This window comes from Schistocerca cancellata, chromosome 2, assembly GCF_023864275.1.
Source record: "Schistocerca cancellata isolate TAMUIC-IGC-003103 chromosome 2, iqSchCanc2.1, whole genome shotgun sequence".
Taxonomy (NCBI): Eukaryota; Metazoa; Arthropoda; class Insecta; order Orthoptera; family Acrididae; genus Schistocerca; species Schistocerca cancellata.
The window spans coordinates 588,777,558-588,802,668 of NC_064627.1; the positions used below are offsets into that span (position 1 = coordinate 588,777,558).

General features: G+C 38.2%; 1 protein-coding gene across 1 annotated transcript in view; it reads left to right on the forward strand.

Moving 5' to 3' along the window:
* Window positions 1–25,111, forward strand: part of LOC126147082 (dynein regulatory complex protein 8) — a 191,442-nt gene that overhangs the window by 116,635 nt on the left and 49,696 nt on the right. The window contains exon 4 of the mRNA XM_049915667.1: window positions 18,519–18,729. Coding sequence (XP_049771624.1) covers window positions 18,519–18,729 — 211 coding nt within the window. The remainder of the gene's footprint in view (window positions 1–18,518; window positions 18,730–25,111) is intronic.

Genomic DNA, 25,111 nt, shown 5'->3' on the forward strand with positions numbered 1-25,111 from the left:
GGGGCAGAAACAAGGACACTGAGACGAGAGGATGAAAAAAGGTTAGAAGTATTTGAGATATGGATGTGGAGGAGAATGCAGACAGTAAGATGGATGGAAAGAGTGAATAATGAAAGAGTATTGGAAAGGGTTGGTGAGAGAAGATGTCTGCTGAAGGTTGTAAGAGAAAGGAAAAAGAACTGGTTGGGACAATCACTGAGAAGGGAGTGCTTGCTAGCACATGCTTTGGAAGGATCGGTTTGTGGGAGGAGACTGAGAGGAAGTAGGAGATACAAGATGATAGATGACATAAAGAAAAGAGAAAATTATGCAGACGTGAAGGGGATGGCAGAAGACCGGACAGCCTGGAGAACTACCATGTGAAAACATGCCTTTTTGGCAGAACACTGATAATGATGATGATTATTACCTTAAACTGGGTATCTAAGGATTTATATTTTAGGACCACTGACATGCCAGGTTTACTCACTACTTATTTGGCAAATACATATATTTTTAGGTGGCAGTTACATTTTTTGCCACATGAGTACCACTCAAAACTATTACTACTATATACATTTTTTCATAGCCTCTTTGTCGCAAAACTCTGCATTGAGACATTCAATATGCGTATTCCATTTGATGTTGCTCTGCAGCCAAAGTCGTAAGAATTTGGTTTCAGTATTGTTACCATCTAATTCATGGTTGATAGAGACCGGTGGGAACATGTCCCTGTTAGGAGTATTGTGACTTTTTAGTGCAATGTTTTTTTACTGTTTATTACAAGTTCATTATTCTGTGCCCATCTGCTAAGTTGTTTTGTGATCATGTTTACTGACTGCTGTAACTTCGTTGCTGTCTCCTTTTAGTACAATTCTGGTGTCATCTGCAAACATGATTGTTTTATGTGCATCAACTTCTAAGTTACATTTATGTACAGGAGGAACAGAAGGGGTCCCATACTGATCCTTGGGGTACACCACATTTAATTTGTTTATAGTAAGATAAGTGTTCGGATACAGTTCTTAGTTCAATATTTGTGTGCTTGATGCACACTGTCTGCTTATGATTAATCAGGAAGGACCTGATCCATTTGTTAGACAAATCTCTAATACCATATATTTCAAGCTTTGATAGAAGAATTTTATGATCCACCATATCAAAAGCTTTTGACAAGTCAATAAATACTCCTATTGATTCCTGTTTTTTGTCCATCAGGTTTAGGATGGAATTGATGCACTCGTAAATAGCAGTTGTCATTGACCTCTTATTTCTGAATCCATGTTGGGGCCTCCCGGTCAACAATGCCATAAGCTCATTTCATTTTCATTACACATTATGCTGTTTTTATTTATAAATTTCATAAGTTTGTCATAACATAACATTTTCTAATACTTTAGAGATGCAGGAGGAAATTGTGATGGGTCAGTCATTATTTACATTATCTTTCTCACCTTTTTATATACTGGAATAACTTCTGATGTTTTCAACACATCAGGGAAAGTGCCTGCCTGAACTGAGCAGTCACATAAGTGTGTGAGTATTTCAATTAGGTTTATTCACTCGACTTTAATATTGTTGCAGGTATACCATCAATGCCTGCAGAGTTGAAATTTTTTACTCCTTTCATTCCTTTAGCTACTTCATCTTGTGAAACAGAACTGATGTATATTGATCCTCTACATGCACTTATTTTATATTCATTTTGCCCGGGTGCTCTTAAAGTTTGATTGTAACATGTTATCAGCAACACCTGTGAAAAAATTCTCAAATGTGTTGGCTACTTCTAAAGGATTTTTTATTTTTTTTATTTTTTTGTGATAATGTTATATTTTTGCAAGATTGTATTCTCCAGATTCTTTTTTTATAACACTCCACATGGTCTTTGATTTATTAGCTGAATTATAAAAGTATTCATCATTATGTGTTATTTTTGCTACTTTTATTACTTTTATTAATATTTTGGAGTATTTTTTATAGTATGCACATACTTAAGGTGAGGAATTTTTTGAGTTCCATATTTCATGAAGTAGTCGTTTCTTCTGGCATGAAACCCTTATTCTCCTTGTGATCCAGCTGTTTGTTCTAGAGTTCCCCCGTATTGTTACAGGTTCCAGTGGGAATGCAATTTGAAAGAAATGGGTTAACGTATCAATGAAACTGTAGAATTTTTCATTTACGTCATCCTTTTTGTACACATCTGACCATTTTTCTGTCTGTAACAAGCTGTTGAAGTAGTTTATAGATTATCTTGATTATAACTTCTTCTTAAAGACATATTGTTAATAATACTGCCTTTTACTTTTATGCTTAATATTTTAGCATTATGGTCACTAAAACCTGCATTAAAATTTTTTAGTGAAGTGTTGTGTAAACTCTTCTTGACCAGAAATTGATCTAGAGCCATTTGGCAAGTTTCTGTTACTCAGGTAGCAGCTTTCACTTCAGCCTTTAAATTATAGGATGTAGCAAGATTCGAAAGGGTCTCTCTGTTTCCACTATTTGTGAGGAAATTGATATTGAAGTCAGCACAGATTATCAATTCACAATCCATTTTATTTACTTTATTTAGCAATTACTCCATTTTGTTTAAGGAAAGTTCAAAATTTCCAGATGGTGATTGGTAAATTGTAACAATAACCAGGTTGAGCTGAGTAATTTTTATAGCTGCAATTTCACAATCCTTTTCGACATTTGTTCTAGTTAAGTCAGACAGGGTAAAGAAATCTACATGTTCCTTAGTTAGATAGCCACCCCACCCCACGTTCAGGAAATAAGAGGCAGCTTGGAGTTCAAGCCCCATACATATGCAAAATATATACAAAGGTATTTACTTACCTGTTATCAGGCCATGACAACTGATAATGGGTGTGTTCAGAATTTTTTGTAAAATGTTGCATGGAACTTAAAAATTGTAAAATGATAACCAGTTGCCTATTTGACGCAATTATTCTATGTGACACCTTTTTGAAACTTATGCCAGCTACACAGGTGTACTAGAAATACAGTTTAAAAATATGTGCATAAGTTAATGATGGGACCAAGAAATGAAGAATCATTTTACATTGTCTTTTAAATATGACACTATTTTTAGCCCATCAAAATCTTGCATTCTGTGGTCATCATGAAGACATTCCATTGTAAAACAAGGAAGTTTCTGTGCGGTTATGGCAACAGATAAGCCAGTTTTGAAAGAGCATTGTTTAAAACTTTAAGAGTCTGCTGATGGGTCAAAGAGAGTATCTTTTTATTTGTCAAAAGGGATACAAAGTGTATTTATTTTCATTTTAGGTGAACATGTTAAGGAAAACATTATTGCAGGTGTAACAAAATGCTAAATATTGTGGAATAATATTTGACATCACTCCTTATGGAAGCAAAACTGACCAAATAAGCAAATTAGATACATCCACATAGAAGACAACATTGTGAAAGTCCAAATATTTCTTAGGTTTTTTAATGTTGGGAAAGACTGCAGATGATATGTTGAAAGTTATTCGACACTGGCTGAAAACATATGGTCAGGTGTGTGTTCTGCAGAGCTCAAGGATATGACAATGCTGTATCAGTGTCAGGCATATGTGGAGGGTTGCAATGAAAAATTCAAGAAGGCAGTCCAGACATTGTTCTCAGTCCCTGTGCTAATCATTCATTAAATTTTTCTAGAGTTTGTGTGTTCTCATGTGATCCCACTAGTGTCACCAGTTTGGTTAACTGTAGGGAAGTTATATTCATTTTTCTCATCCTCTACATGTAGATGGGGTCATTGGAAGTGTTCAATGCCACACGTGTGCTTTGACTCATGAATTAAAGGTGTTGTATGTGATGTCGCTGTGTTTTTGATTTGGTTCATATTTGTGGGTGCCATGTTGTTATATTTGTTGGTGCCCTCAGGTGGTGGATGTTGATATGTTAAGTTTAACGTGTGGTATTGGGTTCATTTGAGTCTTCATTATCACTATAGCAATTTTTTTTCTTTTTTTTTTAGTTAGTACTGTAATGTGAATTTGGAAACATTTGCTTTGTTTTCAGTCAGTTCTTATAGTTTATTTGTCTTTTCTTTATGCGTTTGGAGAGAGAGAGAGAGAGAGAGAGAGAGAGAGAGAGTGGCCAACAAGTGACTTTGTCGACGGCTCGATTTGGTTTTACTCTGTAGCAAATTTTAATTGAGCTACTGAATATGGTGGTTTTTAGGTTATCGAGTTGTTGGGGTTTTGGTTTCGCTGCTGTTTTTGAGTTATTTAGGTATGTGAAGTTTTAGGTTGTGGTTTTTTACTAGTGGTTTTCTAGTAGGTATCAAGAGCTGTTTTTGAGCTATATAGGTCAAGGTAAATGTCTGATTCCACTTTTTGGAGTTGTAGATGTTGTTATTTTTGGTATTGAGAGCTGTGCTTGGATTGTATATGTCAAGGGGAATGTCTGACTTTACTTTTCATATTTAAGGGTGTTAGTTTTATGGTACTGAAGGGATTTGTTTAAGCTATATTAGTCAAAGGAAATGTTTGATTCCACTTTTTGGAGGGATTCGTTTTGGCCATACAGGCAGACTGAAATGTACAATTCTTGTCGGTTTTGTGGCTGTAGCATTATGTCACAAGTTGAGATTATTTTTGGATACTATTTCCTTTGGGATGATGTGGCATTTTGTATTGTTATATATTCAGCTTGTCCCCACCCACGGCCGAAGTGGCCGTGCGGTTAAAGGCGCTGCAGTCTGGAACCGCAAGACCGCTACGGTTGCAGGTTCAAATCCTGCCTCGGGCATGGATGTTTGTGATGTCCTTAGGTTAGTTAGGTTTAACTAGTTCTAAGTTCTAGGGGACTAATGACCTCAGCAGTTGAGTCCCATAGTGCTCAGAGCCCCTGTCCCCACCCTAAAGCCCATATTTTCCACAGTTGTCCCTTTAGTTTCATTTTATTGTTAAAGTAAGATGTTTTTATGTCATTTTTATTTTTGTTCATGTTTGTTGGCATGAATATGTAGTGACGACATCATCGTCATTTCGTACACACTGGAAGTAGGCGTTTCTGTTATGTTGATGACATCTCAGGTCAAAGCAGGTGGGTGGAATCTAACACTTCCCTAATTCCTGTAGATGAAAATTAGTTATCAAAAATACTAGAGCAAGTTTGACATGTTTGTCTGATCATGACTGGAGTGCTCGTTACAATTCAATTAAAGTCATCAAAGATAACACGGAAACCATTATGAGTAGTTTGGAAGATATGCAAGATACGTCCAAGACCCACTTTGGTAATAGATCTGCAGCAAGCTTGGTCCTTCCAGCTATAAGTTATTTTCCCATTTTGACCTGCATCAACTTCTGGCACATGATACTGCAGGAAGTAAATTTAGTCCAACAATATCAACAGTCTCAGAAATGATTCTGGATAAAGGACTCACCACATTAAAAACCCTGAAAGAGTTTTTAGTTATGAAACAACTACAATTATAGGCAATGCTGTCACTAAAAAATGTAATGGTGTGTACATTAACAATGACCCATGAAGAAGAAGTGTCTTAAATAAAACAATGCCGGGTGAACTAGTCCATGGTGCTGGATTATCTGTTCCAGAAGGAGTTTGTCAATCAATGTTTGAATTCATAGACTGATTTTTACAAGAACTGTCACAATGATATATGACCATGCAGGAAATCAACTACATTTCCTGAATTGTTGAAACAAAATTTATGCTTGAAGCTTCCGATGATGATCTAGCCATAGCACTGGAGAATATAGTAGAAATTTTTCATGAGTTTGATAAGGATCAGGTGCTGCAAGATGTAAAAAAGGTATCTTAGGCATCTATTTGCAGCCAATACAAGTGTGGATGTTGTTGTTGGATAGACAGCCTAAGAAATCCTTCAATTTATAATTAAATGGAACTTCAGTGAATCGTTATCCTGCACATCATGTACAATTCAATACTTCTTGACCATTTGTGTTTCAGTTGCATCATGTGAGAGAAGTTTTTCTAAACTGAAACTAATTAAAAAATTATCATTGCTGTATGATGAATCGAGAAGAACTAGTCAGTCTGTCCATTTTATAAAATGAAATAAAAGTTTCAAAGGGCATTATAGGGAACTTCTGTAAAATAAAGGCATGAAATTATGTACTGTAATACCATCAGTAATAACTTGCAGTTCATATGTGTCTTTGTGTGTTTGTATGTGTGGCAACTTGACTCTAACACAATGAGGAGGGAACACTGTGTGGTGGATCTGTCAGTATGGTGTGGTGTATGTTAGCTTTTACTGTCCTTTTTCAAATACACTCACCTTTTGATTTTGTTCATGTAGCCCAGCTATTCTGTTCTGTAGCCATGTGTGAAATTATTATTCTTGACTTCATCTCCATGCAGTGTGATACTGTAAGAGAGTTTCTCAGCATTTCCAGCTACTGAATGGCAAACACATCTTCAATGATAATGTGATGTATTGCTTCAATTAATCACACCAAATGTGAAGACAGGTCCAATTATCAATAATTCATAACTTCAAATACATCAGTCAGTATGTCTGACCACACTGAACTCAACATAAGATCTACAATTTACAGTCTTCATTTGTCTTGAGCATTTACAGCATAGTCTGTCCATTTGCTCTGAGGTGTTCATGACACATTCAGGGGGCATCATCAAGGAATAAATGTCCACGTCCAGCAAGTGTCACCATGTTGTGCCTTGCTCCTGCTGTGTTACATCACTGTATATGTACCATCTGCACACAGCACAGAGTGTGGTGCATCACATACAATGTTTGTAAAAGACATGACCATCTTTTGCCAGCATGAGTGTCTTCACATGTCAACACATGGAATGTGTTTTCTTCATTTAAATTGAGATACATTATTAGGTAACAACAGTGGTTTATCATTAACAATGCAATGTACTTAATTTCATCTTTAACTATCCAACTCTAAGATTTTAAAACATCAACATATATCGATTGCAGATTATCACACATTGGTTCCACAGTAAATTTGTTTGCCTCTTACTGATTTGGATACCCCCTTTGACAAAATGACCAGCTGTCACTCGACATGTCTTTTCCAACCCCAGTAATTGAGTTCAACCCCTTCTTTGAGCAGATACTGTACAACCATTCTTCCTTTCAGATGAAAGTGCTGCCTTCTCATTCCCCACCAAAAATGGTTTAGGTTATCACTCTGTGGACTCACCTAACCAAAGGACTAAGCACCTTCATTGGATATATCTGTCTCCAGACTGCTCTACAGAAAATATGGGACAAGCCATTTATTTCTCGAATGTACCTGACCTTGGGTGTAGGACAGCCTCTCTCTATGTTTGCCTACCCATTTCAACTCCCTCAGTTCACCTAAAGCAGGGTACACTTCACCATATAAAGTCTGTCTGTACAGTATCTCAGCTTCATTTGTCACATCCTGACAGGAAGGGTTTCCTTCACTTCTGACATGTCTTTACCACAGTTTAAAGCATACCGCAGGACCACAGTTTTAAAGCATACTGCACCATGCTCCATATACAGAAAACAAGTTCGTACTATATGAAAACAACACATCTGTATTAGTGTATAACTTTAGGTAACAGTAGTCCCATGTTCATTTCTTTTTCTCTGCATCATTTAGATGCACTGTTATGTTTGTATTTAACATTTTCCAAACTAACACATACAGCTCAATGAATCATTAGAAATGTCACAAGGTGTACAAAACAGGGACTGAAATTGCCACTTCATTCTTTGAAAATCAACAGATTTTATATTGACGACAAAAAGCGCTAGGGTAGTCGAGATCAATCTATTTTCTTTTCTCCATTGTCACTTACTTTATAAAACATTTTATCATATATACACCTGGGTGATTTAATATCATTTAAGTCTTCTGACACTGATTCAACATTATGTTACTTAAATATAGCCTTAATTTTGTGTCCGATACTAAAATGATCTTGTTTTATTTATTGCACATGTGCGCTAATTAATCAATTTCTTGCTAGATGGCACTGTCATCTTCTACTGATCCTGCTCATGTCAGCATGTCATATTTCAGACTTTTGCTGCATGCATGGGCTTTCTCTCGTTATCTTCCCCCACAATGTGTGATGTGCCTAACACGCAGCATCTGACATTGTACACAATATGTGTATGGTGCGAAAATTATGTCCATTTGTCCAAGTCATATTACCATACATTTGTTGCTCCCCTCAGCCATCCTGTGACAACAGGTTGTGATAGAAACATGTGGAACAGAGAAGGGTTTCACCGGTAGATACTTAAGAATATGGACAGAGGGAAAGTTAGAACTGACACTTCTGGCAGAAAAGAAAGGAACCTCCCATATAAAACTAATAGAAGCTGTACCATTTTGTATGTTACCTCATAAAAAAAATACAAAATCCCAGTTCTACTTAACAGTATACATAGATTTCATATGTATGTATCTTTTACTGTAAGAAACAAAATACATATTAGTAATAATTAATAATAATAGTAATTCCAGTTGTCTGAATAGGAACTTGGAGTGCAATATTCCTGCTTTTATAAACAAGGATATGATATAGTTATTCAAAGAGGTAGAAAAGTAAGAGGTACAGAATATAGAATAGTTTAAGGAAAGGGAATGGCTCTGGAAAAAATGAAAGAAGAAATACCAGAACCATTAACTTGGGTTTCCAACCGGCATATTCTGCCAAATTTGCAAAGTGTGCAACATCTCCTGAGGATCTATATTTCTTAACTATATGAACATTGTGTATTCCCTTTTCCGGGCCTGTGACTGGATCAACCAGGAAAAATGCTTTATGTGGTATTCCTACCACCTTAAAATGTTCACAATATCTCGGAAAGAACTTAGTCGCCACTTTATGGATGTCTTTTATTAAAGCTAAGTCATCTATAGGTACATCTGATACTTATATAGTCAACTCTGGTCTGACTCATATAATTTGCTTCCTATCTAATTGCCTGTTACTGCTGTCTCTTCTGTCTTTGGAAACTTTTTAGAAAAATGTATTCCACTTCCCATTTGAATATCCTCAAAAACTTATAATTTCTATTTTTGTATTTTCTATGGCAATTCTGTATTCCCTTTCTAGGGTCTATAGTATTTCCCAAAGAACTGGTTTTAGTACTAGTAGATTCAACCGTATGCTGTACTTTTTTGTGAAGAGTACCTGTAATCTCTCTCCCAAACTAATTGCGGTAGCTCGGGGACTGAAAATTTCATTCAAAAATTTTCCCTGCAACAATACTTCAACCTGCTCCTGTGTACCTGAGATTTGGTTGTCTAAGATTTGTACTTTATCATCAGTTTCTGTCAAATTATCATGTACTTCATTCCTCACGAAATCACACTGTGTCGTAATGTCTGTTTGCACTTTGCTTTGCTTGTGATTTAATTACTGCCAACTTGTTATTTTCTTTCTTTTAGCTTCTTAAGAGTAGCGTCTCCTTGAGCCTTAATGGTAGCTTTCAGTCAATGGCGGCTGATGTGTAAGAGCCTGTGAACACTTTAACTTTCGAAACCCAGCGGATTTTTTGGTTATTTTTCCTTGAATGCTTTTAAGCGTAATACAGATGCTGCAATCTGAAAGATATGCCACTTAAATCTACTGCACTGCTACTCCTCTAGGCTCTGTGAATCTTGGCATCAGGGTCGTGAGCACAACTTCAGTTGTGCATGTTTTAAGGAGCTTTTGCCCATGTGCAACTCGTGTGACGTAATTGCCCTACACACCAAATACATATTGTGCTGGTGTAAGCTGTCACTAGCACACCATTGGCAAAGATGTAACGCGAAAATCAATAGTAGGCACTGGATCAAGCTCACCTACCACAACAGAGACCAGAAACACACCCGCAAGCAACAAGCTGTCAACGTCCTCTCGACAACATGTATTTGCATTCTGTGCCTCCTGCCCCATGGCCACTGGTAGGTGTTAGGAATGAAGATGCTGACTCACCGTTATTGTTCTGGCACAGATCATGAGATTGAACATTTAATTGCTGCTTGTTCTATGTGTGCAGGCCACTGCATGGTAATTTTACTCTACATGGCCAGAAACTTCACATACATGGGAGCACTTCAACTTAGGTTTTGCAGCCCCTCTTAGGATGCTTATTAGCTGGTTGTTATAGACACCAACTCTCAGTTTCCATAGATCACAAATTGCCACTCTGCAATAGCAGAATTGACGGTACAGGCCCTCATTCAGATCTTTGCCATTCAAGGCATCCCCTGCAGCATGATGATAGACAATGACCCATATTTTACCTCAGAGACTTGTCAAGGTTTTGGTGCTCAACATGGTAGTCACCTGGCCAGGGTTCCTCCAATCCACCCTCAGTTGAATGGGGAGGCAGAAATCCTCATATGAACTTTCAGGACCCAAAGGAAGGAGTATATTGGCAACACTCTGGCAGAAGATGCATCTAAATCTTTTCTCAGTTCTTACAGGTTCATGTCTATCAGCAAGAGGGGATCAGCAGAACTGCTGCACCGGTGTCAGCTGCGCACAGTCGTGAACTTACTGCTGCCTGCCCCTGCCCTTGTTGGTCACATCAGTCACCAAGGCACATACCACGGACCCCCATCTGACCTTCCACTTTTGGTCACTGCAAGCACTGGACCCTAAGGGTTGTCCACAGACAACAGGGTCAGAAAATTTTCATGTTTCAGCTGGAGGACAGATTGGTGACCCAACATTGAAAGCAACTCCATCAACGAGTGGGCATCCAACCAGAGCCACCCCCACACTCAACTCTCAGGCCTTCATACCTTCAGGGATCTGGGTGCTACCCTTCTCCTCCACCCTTGGAGTCCCCGTATCTGTTTTTTTCTCCACCTCTACCACTAAGTGCAATCTTGCCTTCTTCACTCCTTCATCCTCCTCTAATGTTTCTCTAGCCCTCTGCATGAGTATCAGGGGCCACATTTGGACAAGTTTCATCAACAAACAGTGCTGTTGCATGATCAGCAGGTGCTGTACCAGCCAGCTCCTGCCCCCTGAATCCCCAGTGTCCTCATGGATCCATCTTCGTCAGTGTCCTCCATAGCTAGCATAACATCTGTGGCATCCACCTTCAATGGAGGCATCACCACTAGGGACATTTCTAGACCTGTTCTCCAGTGGCAGCCGATGGAGAACTTTTTGTTCTGCTCAGAGCACCAATCATTGGTGCCCCAGACAATATGGATGACAGTTTCCTGGGTGTCGTGCACTGTCCCTCGCTGTGATCGAGGAACACCAGAGGTGCACCAGTCTCACAATCACCCTGCCAAGGGGTCTGGATTATAGTAACCTCATGTTACCACATCTGCCACACTGGTACCCCACTGGCTGTGAACATAACAACATGTGAGTTGCTGACTTATATGTTACACTTCAGCTTGCTCATCCCAACTGGATAGCGTGGATGTAGCCGACAGACAGTGGCACAATTAAACAGCAACAGTAGCATCAAGGTCAGCGTGTGCAGCCAACACAGAGCACCACCTACATCTACATCTACATCTACATCCATACTCCGCAAGCCACCTGACGGTGCGTGGCGGAGGGTACCTTCAGTACCTCTATCGGTTCTCCCTTCTATTCCAGTCTCGTATTGTTCGTGGAAAGAAGGATTGTCGGTATGCCTCTGTGTGGGCTCTAATCTCTCTGATTTTATCCTCATGGTCTCTTCGCGAGATATACGTAGGAGGGAGCAATATACTGCTTGACTCCTCGGTGAAGGTATGTTCTCGAAACTTTGACAAAAGCCTGTACCGAACTACTGAGCGTCTCTCCTGCAGAGTCTTCCACTGGAGTTTATCTATCATCTCCGTAACGCTTTCGCGATTACTAAATGATCCTGTAACGAAGCGCGCTGCTCTCCGTTGGATCTTCTCTATGTCTTGTATCAACCCTATCTGGTACGGATCCCACACTGCTGAGCAGTATTCAAGCAGTGGGCGAACAAGCGTACTGTAACCTACTTCCTTAGTTTTCGGATTGCATTTCCTTAGGATTCTTCCAATGAATCTCAGTCTGGCATCTGCTTTACCGACAATCAACATTATATGATCATTCCATTTTAAATCACTCCTAATGCGTACTCCCAGATAATTTATGGTATTAACTGCTTCCAGTTGCTGACCTGCTATTTTGTAGCTAAATGATAAAGGATCTATCTTTCTGTGTATTCGCAGCACATTACACTTGTCTACATTGAGATTCAATTGCCATTCCCTGCACCATGCGTCAATTCGCTGCAGATCCTCCTGCATTTCAGTACAATTTTCCATTGTTACAACCTCTCGATGCACCACAGCATCATCTGCAAAAAGCCTCAGTGAACTTCCGATGTCATCCACCAGGTCATTTATGTATATTGTGAATAGCAACGGTCCTATGACACTCCCCTGTGGCACACCTGAAATTACTCTTACTTCGGAAGACTTCTCTCCATTGAGAATAACATGCTGCGACCTGTTATCTAGGAACTCCTCAATCCAATCACACAATTGGTCTGATAGTCCATATGCTCTTACTTTGTTCAATAAATGACTGTGGGGAACTGTATCGAACGCCTTGCGGAAGTCAAGAAACACGGCATCTACCTGTGAACCCGTGTCTATGGCCCTCTGAGTCTCGTGGACGAATAGCACGAGCTGGGTTTCACATGACCGTCTTTTTCGAAACCCATGCTGATTCCTACAGAGTAGATTTCTAGTCTCCAGAAAAGTCATTATACTCGAACACAATACGTGTTCCAAAATTCTACAACTGATCGACGTTAGAGATATAGGTCTATAGTTCTGCACATCTGTTCGACGTCCCTTCTTGAAAACGGGGATGACCTGTGCCCTTTTCCAATCCTTTGGAACGCTACGCTCTTCTAGAGACCTACGTTACACCGCTGCAAGAAGGGGGGCAAGTTCCTTCGCGTACTCTGTGTAAAATTGAACTGGTATCCCATCAGGTCCAGCGGCCTTTCCTCTTTTGAGCGATTTTAATTGTTTCTCTATCCCTCTGTCGTCTATTTCGATATCTACTATTTTGTCATCTGTGCGACAATCTAGAGAAGGAACTACAGTGCAATCTTCCTCTGTGAAACAACTTTGGAAAAAGACATTTAGTTTCTCGGCCTTTAGTCTGTCATCCTCTGTTTCAGTACCATTTTGGTCACAGAGTGTCTGGACATTTTGTTTTGATCCACCTACCGCTTTGACATAAGACCAAAATTTCTTAGGATTTTCTGCCAAGTCAGTACATAGAATTTTACTTTCGAATTCATTGAACGCCTCTCGCATAGCTCTCTTCACACTACATTTCGCTTCGCGTAATTTTTGTTTGTCTGCAAGGCTTTGGCTATGTTTATGTTTGCTGTGAAGTTCCCTTTGCTTCCGCAGCAGTTTTCTAACTCGGTTGTTGAACCACGGTGGCTCTTTTCCATCTCTTACGATCTTGCTTGGCACATACTCATCTAACGCATATTGTACGATGGTTTTGAACTTTGTCCACTGATCCTCAACACTGTCAGTACTTGAGACAAAACTTTTGTGTTGAGCTAACAGGTACTCTGAAATCTGCTTTTTGTCACTTTTTCTAAACAGAAAAATCTTCCTACCCTTTTTAATATTCCTATTTACGGCTGAAATCATCGATGCCGTAACCGCTTTATGATCACTGATTCCCTGTTCTGCGTTAACTTTTTCAAATAGTTCGGGTCTGTTTGTCACCAGAAGGTCTAATATGTTATCGCCACGAGTCGGTTCTCTGTTTAACTGCTCAAGGTAGTTTTCAGATAAAGCACTTAAAAAAATTTCACTGGATTCTTTGTCCCTGCCACCCGTTATGAACGTCTGAGTCTCCCAGTCTATATCCGGCAAATTAAAATCTCCACCCAGAACTATAACATGGTGGGGAAATCTACTCGAAATATTGTCCAAATTATCCTTCAGGTGCTCAGCCACAACAGCTGCTGAGCCAGGGGGCCTATAGAGACATCCAATTACCATGTCTGAGCCTGCTTTAACCGCGACCTTCACCCAAATCATTTCACATTTCGGATCTCCGTCAATTTCCTTCGATACTATTGCACTTCTTACCGCTATAAACATGCCTCCCCCTTCACTGTTCGGCCTGTCTCTGCGGTATACATTCCAATCTGAGTTTAGGATTTCGTTACTGTTTACGTCTGGTTTCAGCCAACTTTCTGTCCCTAGTACTATATGGGCGTTGTAATCGGTTATTAATGAGAGCAGTTCTGGGACCTTTCTATAGACGCTCCTGCAGTTTACTATTAGCACATTAATATTGTTATTCCCTGTTGCATTTTGCCTACTCCTATCTTGCCGCGTCTCAGGAGGCGTCTTGTCGGGCCTAGGGAGGGGATTCTCTAACCTAAAAAACCCCCATGTGCACTCCACACGTACTCCGCTACCCTTGTAGCCGCTTCCGGCGTGTAGTGCACGCCTGACCTATTCAGGGGGACCCTACATTTCTCCACCCGATAGCGGAGGTCGAGAAATTTGCACCCCAGATCACCGCAGAATCGTCTGAGCCTCTGGTTTAAGCCTTCCACTCGGCTCCAAACCAGAGGAGATTGTATCTAATACACACATCAAAAAAGTTTTGCATCACCTCAGTTCTGAGAATTCTGGAACCTGTACAGAAAATTGGAATAGAGTTCAAGATAAACATCATTTCTGCCCTTTTTATTGCTCATGAAAACCACAAATTGGATGTTGTACCACCATACAGTGAGACCTTCAGAGGTGGTAGTCTAGACTGCTGTACACACCAGTACCTCTAACACACAGTAGTACGTCCTCTTGCACTGATGCATGCCTGTATTCGTCATGGCATACTATCAACAAGTTCATCAAGGCACTGTGGTCCAGATTGTCCCACCCCTCAACGGCAATTCGGCATAGATCCCTCAGAGTGGTTGGTGGGTCACGTCGTCCGTAAACAGCCCTTTTTGGTCTATCCCAGGCATGTTCGATAGGATTCATGTCTGGAGAACATGCTGGCCACTCTAGTTGAGTGATGTCGTTACCCTGAAGGAAGTCACTCACAAGATGTGCATGATGGGGGCACGAATTGTCGTCCATGAAGATGACTGCCTGGCCAATATGTTGCCGATATGGTTGCACTATCGGTCGGAGGATGGCATTCACATATCGTACAGCCATTATGGCACCTTCCGTGACCACCACCGAGGTAGGTCAGCCCCACATAATGCCACCCCAAAACAACAGGGAACCCCCACCTTGCTGCAATTGCTGGACAGTGTGTCTAAGGTGTTCCCCCTGACTAGGTTGCCTCCAAACACGTCTCTGATGATTGTCTGGTTGAAGGCATATGCACCACTCATTGGTGAAGAGAATATGATGCCAATCCTGATTGGTCCATTCAGCACATTGTTGGGCCTATCTTATCGCACTGCATGGTGTCGTAGTTTCAAAGATGGACCTCACCATGGATGTTGGGAGTGAAGTTGCACATCAAGCAGCCTATTGCACACAGTTTGAGTCGTAACATGACGTCCTGCGGCAGCAAGAAAAGTGTTATTCAACATGGTTGTTTTGCTGTCAGGGTTCTTCCAAGCCATAATCCATAGGTAGTGGTCATCCACTGCAGTAGTATCCCTTGGGCGGCCTGAGCAAGGCATGTCATCGACAGTTCCTGTTTCTCTGTATCTCCTCCACATCCGAACACTATCGCTTTGGTTTCCTCCGAGACACTTGGACACTTCCCTTGTTGAGAGCCCTTCCTGGCATAGAGTAACAATGCGGATGTCATCGAGCCACAGTATTGACAGTCTAGGCATGGTTGAACTACAGACAACATGAACCGTGTACATCCTTTCTGGTGGAATGACTGGAACTGATTGGCTGTCAGGCCCCCTCCATCTAATAGGCGCTGCTCATGAATGGTTGTTTACACCTTTGGGCAGGTTTAGGGACATCTATGAGGGACTGTGTCTGTTATACAATATCCACAGTCAACATTTGTCTTTAGGAGTTCTGGGAACTGGGCTGATGCAGAACTTTTTTTGATGTGTGTATAATCTTGGAGCAGAGGGCTCTCTTACTCAGTGTGTTATGGTTCATTTGTGTTGTCACTGGACTCTGCTTTCGAGACACTTGCTACTTGTTTGGACGTGGCCTAGCAATGTTCACAGATCTTGTATGTAGATTATAAACTGTGTTCCCAATAAAGTAATTTGGTTATTCTGTGCAAACTTACTTGTGTGCCTTCCTACAGTAATGACTGTAGGTTCTCTCCTCAGTAAGGTATGTTATTGCTGTCAGCAAATTTGTAAACTTTGCGCAGAATAACAGCTCCGTTTTGTTGCCATCATCTGTGTGACTTTCAGATTCACTGTCAGACTATAATTCATTTCTAGCTTATGTTCCCTGTTCTTGTAGATGTAAGATACATATTATAGAATAAATTTGATGACTTGTCTACATGCTTAGGTGCTCTATAATATTTTGTCCTTGGTTAGCTACATGGTGATGGATTAATATGTCTTTGCAATAATGAGCAGCATTCATATCTTGTCAGAGGTATTCCCAGTGATGTATCATTGGCTGATTGCAATATACACATTTAACTTTTTGAGAATCAGGCAGGGGACATGAAAATAGTTATGTTTCATTATACATTATAGGCATACATGGACGTATTGGGTTGGTGTACAAGTTCATAGTGTTTTTACATAAGTTTAATAAACAGAACAGATACAGGTAACAGGGACTTTAGTCATCAATAATATATTCTCCTTCAATATTTACAACAGTCTGTCAATACTGGGGTAACTTTTTGATTCTACGACTGTAGAAATCACATAGTTTTGAGGTGAAGAACTCATCAAGCCTTGTTCAGAGCATGTTTTTTTCCCAGAAAGAAAGTTCCTTGAAGATTGTTCGATAGAGAGCAGAAAACGTGAAAATCTGAAGGTGCAAAAATGGGTGGATAAGGGGGGCGCAGAAAGACTTCCCAATTCAACTCCTTTACAATGTTTTTTGTCAGTCTAACAGAATGTGGGCAGGCTTTATCATGCAGTAGAGGTACTTCACGCAGTCTTCCTTGTTGTTATTCTTGGACTGCATCTGCAAGATGTCTCAGTTGTTGACAGTAAATGGCAGCAGTGATGGTTATGTTTGGGGAAGCAATTTATAGTACACCACACCATCACTGTTCCACCTGGTGCGTAACATTATCTTTTGCAGATGTGCACATAGGTCTTTGTGGGGAAGCTGCTGCTTTGTTTGTGCTCAACCATTCCTTTGTTTTCACTATGTTAGTGTAAAGATGCCATTTCTCTTCACCAGTAACAATGCAGGACAGAAATGGTTGATGCTGTTCATGAGCACTTATGGTTACTCACTGATTTTGTAATTTTGGCTTAGATGATACGCTACCCATATACTTGATTTTTCAACCATCCCCATTGCATGCAAATGTCACAAGATTTTGGAATGATCACAGTTCATGACATTTGCCAGTTCTCAGACACAGACATGGATCATTGTGGATTAATGTGTTTGAACAATCTTCATCAGACTCTAAAGTTCTTCCTGAGTGTGGAGTACCAATGTCAACATGATTCTCCTTGAAAGGAGGAAACAATTTTCTTGCCATGCTCTGTCCAGCAGCATTATACATGTCACAAATGTTTGTGGCTGCCTACACTGCTGTCACCCCTCTATTGAACTCAAACAGAAAAAAATATTGACTGCTATGTTAAAAATTTTTTAGTACACAGCTATGAAACTAGAAACCAATACAATCTGCACCTAGAGAGGAAAAATAAATTTAAAACTCAGCAGAGCTTGTTGTACAATGCCATTAAATTATATAATAAATTACCCCAAAATATAAAAGAAATTGACACAATTGGAAAGTTCAAAACAAAACTAAAAAAAATTTTATTAAATAAAAGCTATTACACAGTAATGGACTATCTGAATTAAAACATTTAGTGTAATTAAAGTAGCCTGCATTGTAATACACAAGGAAAAAATTATAATATGAAATCCAGAATTGTTCAGTACTATAAGAAAATTACATAAGGATATAAAACTAATGTAAGATACCTTAAAAATGTGTGTAAATATTAATTTTATGTGTATAAATTGTAGGTATATTGTATTGTATATGATTTTGCTGAGAAAATCCACACAATTTAAATTGTTACATGGATTAATAAAGAAATCAATCAATCAATATATCAGAAATGTTCCTATTTCTCCACTTGGCACTCCATTTTCTAGTGTCCACAGCCCACACACTATCTCCAAATCACAAAATTACAATAAGTAAACTCGAAGAGCAACAGTGAACAACAAATAAGCAATGACAATCAATAATAAACTCATAGTAACCAGAATACCAACGTGCAAAACAAAAACAAAAACGCTGCAAGCTTGTGCACCAACATAATACTTTTTCTAAAAGTGTAGTAATTTCATTTGTCATCATTATAATTTAAAACATCTTTTGAACCATTGTTTTATACTAATTTAAACATTATTTACTTTCCTTTTATCATCTTGTAGATTGCAACCAGCTTCACCCGAAGAACTCTTAAAGGCATTCCTGACACTGGATCCAGAGAACAAGGGGTATCTCACCAAAGATTATCTGAGTAAAGCAATGATGGAAGAAGGTGAACCGTTCACTCAGGAAGAATTGGATGAAATGATGGCTATTGCTATTGATGGTGAAACAGGGAATATCCCTTATGAATACTACATTAATCAATTGATGGTAAGTACTCTTGTGTAATTTAAAGAATTTTGTAGGCATCAAACACTATGTTCTGTTTTTCTCCTTCTATTCTTTTTGCTGCAGTAGCATAAGTATTTTCTTTCATATATTCTCATTAGGATACTTAATGCTAAATAAAGCCACTGACCTCAGGAATTAGATATTATTTTCAGAATGGAAATGAAGTGTTCTGAAATATTGTTTATTTATTTATTTAATTATTTATTATTTGTCACATACATCAAATCAGTACAATGGCTTGTACAACTGATATGGGATAAGTCAATACAAATATACAGTTTACAGGAGTCTAAAACAGTAAACAAGAACACAGAAGAATGATTATTTTACATTACCTACAAAATTATGTTACTTAAAGTTGCAGCTTTACAGAGAATTGTTACATAATGTGACAAAATTGACTTAACATCATTCAGCTCTGATACATTATCATGCACTAAGACAATTTTGATTCCAAATATTCCTGGATGGTATAAAAGCAGTCTTTTATTAAAAGAGATTTCACTGTCTGTTTGAATTTATTTATTTCTTAGATTTCTTGTATAAAAGTTGGAAGATAATTATATAATTTTATTCCCATGCAGTTGACACTATCACTGTACAGTTTTGTTGAGTGGGGAAGTATTCTTAGAGAGGTTTTTGATCTTGTGTCATAATCGTGGTAATCCATATTTTTGCTTATTTTGTTGATACTTTTTTTGGTAAAGAATAATAATTCTAGTATGTATTGGCATTGGAGGGGCAAAATATTTAGTTTCTTAAATAATGGTTTACAAGTGTCTCTTTGTTTTTTGAACATAATTGTTCTGACTATCTTCTTTTGCAGTTTGAATATCTTAATTGATTCAGAATTTTGGCCCCAGAAGATGATTCCGTAGTTAAGTACAGAGTGAAAGAGTGCATGGTACATTGTGGTTAGGGTACCTGTGTTAGTGACGTTCCTTATTGATCTAATCATGAAGCATACTTTACTAAGTTTTGTGCTGGTAACGTCAATGTGCCTTTTCCATGTGAGTGTATTAGTAATAGTGACCCCCAAAAATTTTATTTCATTTTAAAGTTTAACATTATTTTTTTCCAGTGATATAGTTGGTAGTAATGGATTTCTGTTTTGGGCAGTGTGGAAGGTTATTCCAATTGTCTTTTTTGCATTAAGCAGCAGCCTGTTACTTTGAAGCCATCGACTTATTTGATCTGTGGTCCTATCTATATTAGATTGGAGAATTTGTTCAGGCGCAGATATGAGTATAGAGGTGTCATCAGCGAACATACATTAGGCTGTGGGATCTTTTCTACCAGTCTCCATGAACAATTATTTTTTCCTGATTCAATTTCTTTACACCAGAGGTTGAAAGTTTTTCTTAATGTTACACTAAAACTTACTAATTTTTATTTATTTTATTTTTCAAGTCAAACACCATACATCTGGTAGGTATGCTCGTAGTATGTATCTCAGGAATGACTGCAGGAATTTTGATACTGTTTTCTCTAACAAATAGACTGATTCATGATGTAGATTAATGTGTAGAATTTGTTACCAGTACACCAGACAAGTCAACTAGCCATAGACGGTTAATGTTACCCAAACAAAGCTAGGGCAGTTCTATAGTGTTTGCCCAAACTGTAGCTTCTTACATCTTTGACCTTTAACCATAGTTTTTCTACATTTTTTGTATTTGAACTAATTGTTCTCATATTATTTTTTAAGTAGATTATTAATAATGATCTGTCGGTTTAACCAAATAGAAGTACCCTCCCGTATTGTTGCCTTTAATTATCATTGTAACAGCATTTATCTCTCGTTGACATCTCTTGTGAAAAAATCATGTCTATACGTAGCCAGATAGTCTGAAATATTTCTTTTGCTTGTGGGTTGTAGGACAACTTGTTTGACACAGTTGTTTGGGAATATATTCAGAATTATTTTGCAAGACTGTTTGTCCTGATTCACTCACCCTTTATTCAGGCTTGTGCTCTATGTCTAATGACGTTAAACCTTAAGCTTCCTTTCTTAAGTGGTGTATAAATGTGCATATTACCACCTCACTATGATGGTACAGATCACTTATAGGTAAATGAAGTCTTCGCTGATCGGCAGAAAGGACACAGTTAGTCGATGCTTGGTTTCAGCCTTCAACAACTTATTACAGAAAGAAAAATGGCTAGGAGTGTACAAAATGAACGATATAAATGAAAAATTCAACACTTTCATTGATACATTAACCCATTTCTTTGAACTTGCATTCCCACTGAAAACATTAACCATACGGGGAAACTCTAGAACAAACAGCTGGATCACAAAGGGAATAAGGGTTTCATGCCAGAAGAAAAGACTACTTCATGAATTATGTAACTCAAAAAATTCCTCACCTGTAGTACGCGCATACTATAAAAAATACTCCAAAATATTAAGAAAAGTAATAAAAGTAGCAAAAATAATGCATAATGATGTAATCATTTATAATTCAGCTAATAAATCGAAGGCTATGTGGAGTGTTATAAAAAAAGAATGTAGAGAATACAGACAACCTTGGAAAAATATAACACTATCACATAAAAAGAAAAAAGTAACAAACCCCTTAGAAGTAGCCAACACATTTAACAACTTTTTCACAAGTGTTGCTGAAAATATGTTACAATCAAAATTTAAGAGCATCCAGGCAAATGAATATAAAATAAGTGCATGTAGAGGATCAATGCACATCAGTTCTGTTTCACAAGATGAAGTAGCTAAAGCAATAAAAGGACTAAAAAATGCCAAATCGGCAGGTGTTGATGGTATACCTGCAGCAATGTTAAAGAAGAGCGCATCAAACCTGATTGAAGTACTCACACATTTATGCGACTGCTCACTTCAGGCAGGCACTTTCCCTGATGTGTTAAAAACATCCAAAGTTATTCCAGTATATAAAAAAGGGGATAAAGACAATGTAAATAATTACAGACCCATCACAATTTCCTCCTGCATCTCTAAAGTACTGGAAAAAGTTATGTATGAGAAACTTATGAAATTTATAAATAAAAACAGCATCCTATGTAATGAACAAATGGATTCAGAAATGAGAGGTTAACGACAACTGCTGTCTATGAGTGCATCAATTCCATCCTAAGCCTGATGGACAAAAAACAGGAAACAATAGGAGTCTTTATTGACTTGTCAAAAGCTTTTGACATGGTGGACCATAAAATTCTGCTATCAAAGCTAGAAAGATATGGTATTCGAGGTCTGTCCAACAAGTGGATCAGTTCCTTCCTGACAAATTGTATGCAGGCAGTGTGTGTCAAGCACACAAATATTGAACTAAAAACTGTATCTAATCATTTATCTGACTATAAACAAATAAAATGTGGTGTACCCCAAGGATCAGTATTGGGACCCCTTCTGTTTATTCTGTACACAAATGATCTAAGCGTAAATATTGATGCACACAAAAAAATCATATTTGCAGATGACACCACGATTCTACTAAAAGGAGACGATGATGAACAGTTACAGCAGACAGTAAACATGGTCACGAAACAACTTAGCAACTGGGCACAAAGTAATCAGCTTGTAATAAACAGTAATAAAACCGTTGCTCTAAAATGCCACAATGTTCCTAACAAGGACATGTTTATCCCATCAGTCTCTATCAATGATGAACCAGTTGGTAACTGTACTGAAACCAAATTCTTAGGACTTTGGCTGCAGAGTAACATCAGATGGAATAAGCATATTGAATATCTCAATGCAGAACTGAGCAAAACATGTGATCTTCTTTGTTCATTAAAATCATGCTGTAGTGAGAAAACAGTATTGAATGCATATCATGCGAACTTTCATTCTCATCTTAGATATGTAGTCATGTCTGCTTGTGTCTGTGTATATGCGGATGGATATGTGTGTGTGTGCGAGTGTATACCTGTCCTTTTTTCCCCCTAAGGTAAGTCTTTCCGCTCCCGGGATTGGAATGACTCCTTACCCTCTCCCTTAAAACCCAAATCCTTTCATCTTTCCCTCTCCTTCCCTCTTTCCTGATGACGCAACCGTTGGTTGCGAAAGCTTGAATTTTGTGTGTATGTTTGTGTGTCTATCGACCTGCCAGCGCTTTTGTTTGGTAAGTCTCATCATCTTTCTTTTTAGATATATTTTTCCCACGTGGAATGTTTCCCTCATTATATTATATTCATACAATTAAATAATTTTATACATACAATATTCAGTAGTTTTTATTTTATGACAAATTAAGATACACATTAACAGATTATTCAATGTAATTGAACATTTTAACTGTAATTAATTATATGAGATTTTTTGAAAATGTTGTGTGTCCACGTGACATACATAGACAATTGGTATAATAAATTAAGCATTTTAATTATGATTAATGATGTTTATGTAGCTCCAACTTCCCACTTAAAATTGTTTGCAGTTATGGACCAGTTTTACTGGTGGAAATTATCAGCAGCAAAATCAAATGCTCATCAGTTAGTTTATACTTGTAAATATTTTTTGTGTATTTCAGTTTGGAGAATTTTTTTGACAGAAAAAAGTGCAGAAAGTGGAAAGAAAGCCGTGAGCATACTTGTGCAACTGGTCTTACTGTGAGAGTAGAATTCTCATAAAATTCCAGCAATGGTGAATTTAAATATTTATCTTTATCAAAATTACTGTCTGAAGTTCTGGGGCAGGAGTGTCTATATCAGCATTAAAAGGATTTTGAAAATCTCAATATCATTTGCAATTGCATGAAAAGCTGAAAAATGAGACTCAAAATTTATTTTAAAGCACTCAAGTTTCAACTGCAAAATCTACAGGAAATGTAGTTTCTGACTGCAGATTGAATAAGGTTTTTCATTCATTTGAGATTGAAACAAAATCATTTTTTGTTGACAGGATTTAATACGAGTGTCCAAGTCAGGCAGTAGCTGGTTTTCTCAATGTAGTTTTAAATTAAGGTCATTCAAATGTTTAGTTAAATCTGTATACAATGATAACTTCTACAACCACTCATAGTTTTGTAAGCTAGAGGACGATTTCTTTCATTCAAGAATATTTCAGTTGTTATTTGAGCTTAAAAAAACCGTGTCAGAGGCTTTCCACAGCTAAGCCACTGTACCACAGTATTACATGGTAGGTCACTTTCTTCACTTTCTTTAATAAACTCACAGTATTGATGATAATTGAAACCATGTGATATTACATAAATTTTCAACTACTTTAAAAATTTCTTCTCCCATGGCCATGCCATGAATGTTACGAACATCAAGAAGCTCTTCATACACTTCATAATTTTTGTTTGTCCTTCAATAAAATTACCATCTGTGAAGTATCTGAGACATCTGTTAACTCATCTAGAATCAAAGTGAATCACTCTAAGTGCTGAATTTTCTCAGACAACTGAGTTAATATATTTTCAGCAATATCATTCATGATTTGAGCCTAATTGTTGCCTGACAAAGTGATGTTTTAAAATAAATTCTGGACATATCTCTTCAACTGATCTAGTCATGCGATCCTTAATTGAGTTGCTATCAGTAAATTGTTTCCCATGTTTTGCTATTGAGTGAGTGAGCCACACAGGAACTATCATGAGTTGCTGCTTCTTGTTCAGCATCTACTTTCTTAAACAATATTTGCTGAGATTTTAACACATGTATAAAATAAGCATATATTTCTAACCATTGGCTTCCAATAAATTTGTAATAACTCTGAGAATATGTAGTCTCATAATTGTATTCTTTGGGAACTGATATTCTTTCATTGTAAATTATACACATTGCCTTATTATTTGACTCAGTCACAAAATACACTATGTAATCAAAAGTATCCAGACACCTGGCTGAAAATGACTTACAAGTTTGTCGCGGTCTCCATTGGTAATGCTGGAATTCAATATGGTGTTGGACCATCCTTAGCCTTGACAGCTTCCACTCTCACAGGCATACGATCAATCAGGTGCTGGGAGGTTTATTCGGGGATGGCAGCCCATTCTTCACGGAGTGCTGCACTGAGGAGAGGCATCGGTGTTGGCTGGTGAGGCCTGCATGAAGTCGGCGCTCCAAAACATCCCAAAGGTGTTCTCTAGGATTCAGGTCAGGACTCTGAGCAGGCCAGTCCATTACAGGGATGTTATTCTTGTGTATCCACTCCAGCACAGGCCGTGCTTTATGAACAGGTGCTCTATCAAGTTGAACGATGCAGTCGCCACCCCCAAATTGCTCTTCAACAGTGGGAAGCAAAAAGGTGCTTAAAACATCAATGTAGGCCTGCACTGTGACAGTGCCATGCAAAACAACAAGGGTTGCAAGTCCCCTCCATGAAAAACACGGCCACACCATAACACCGAATTTTACTGTTGGCACTGGCAGATGATGTTCA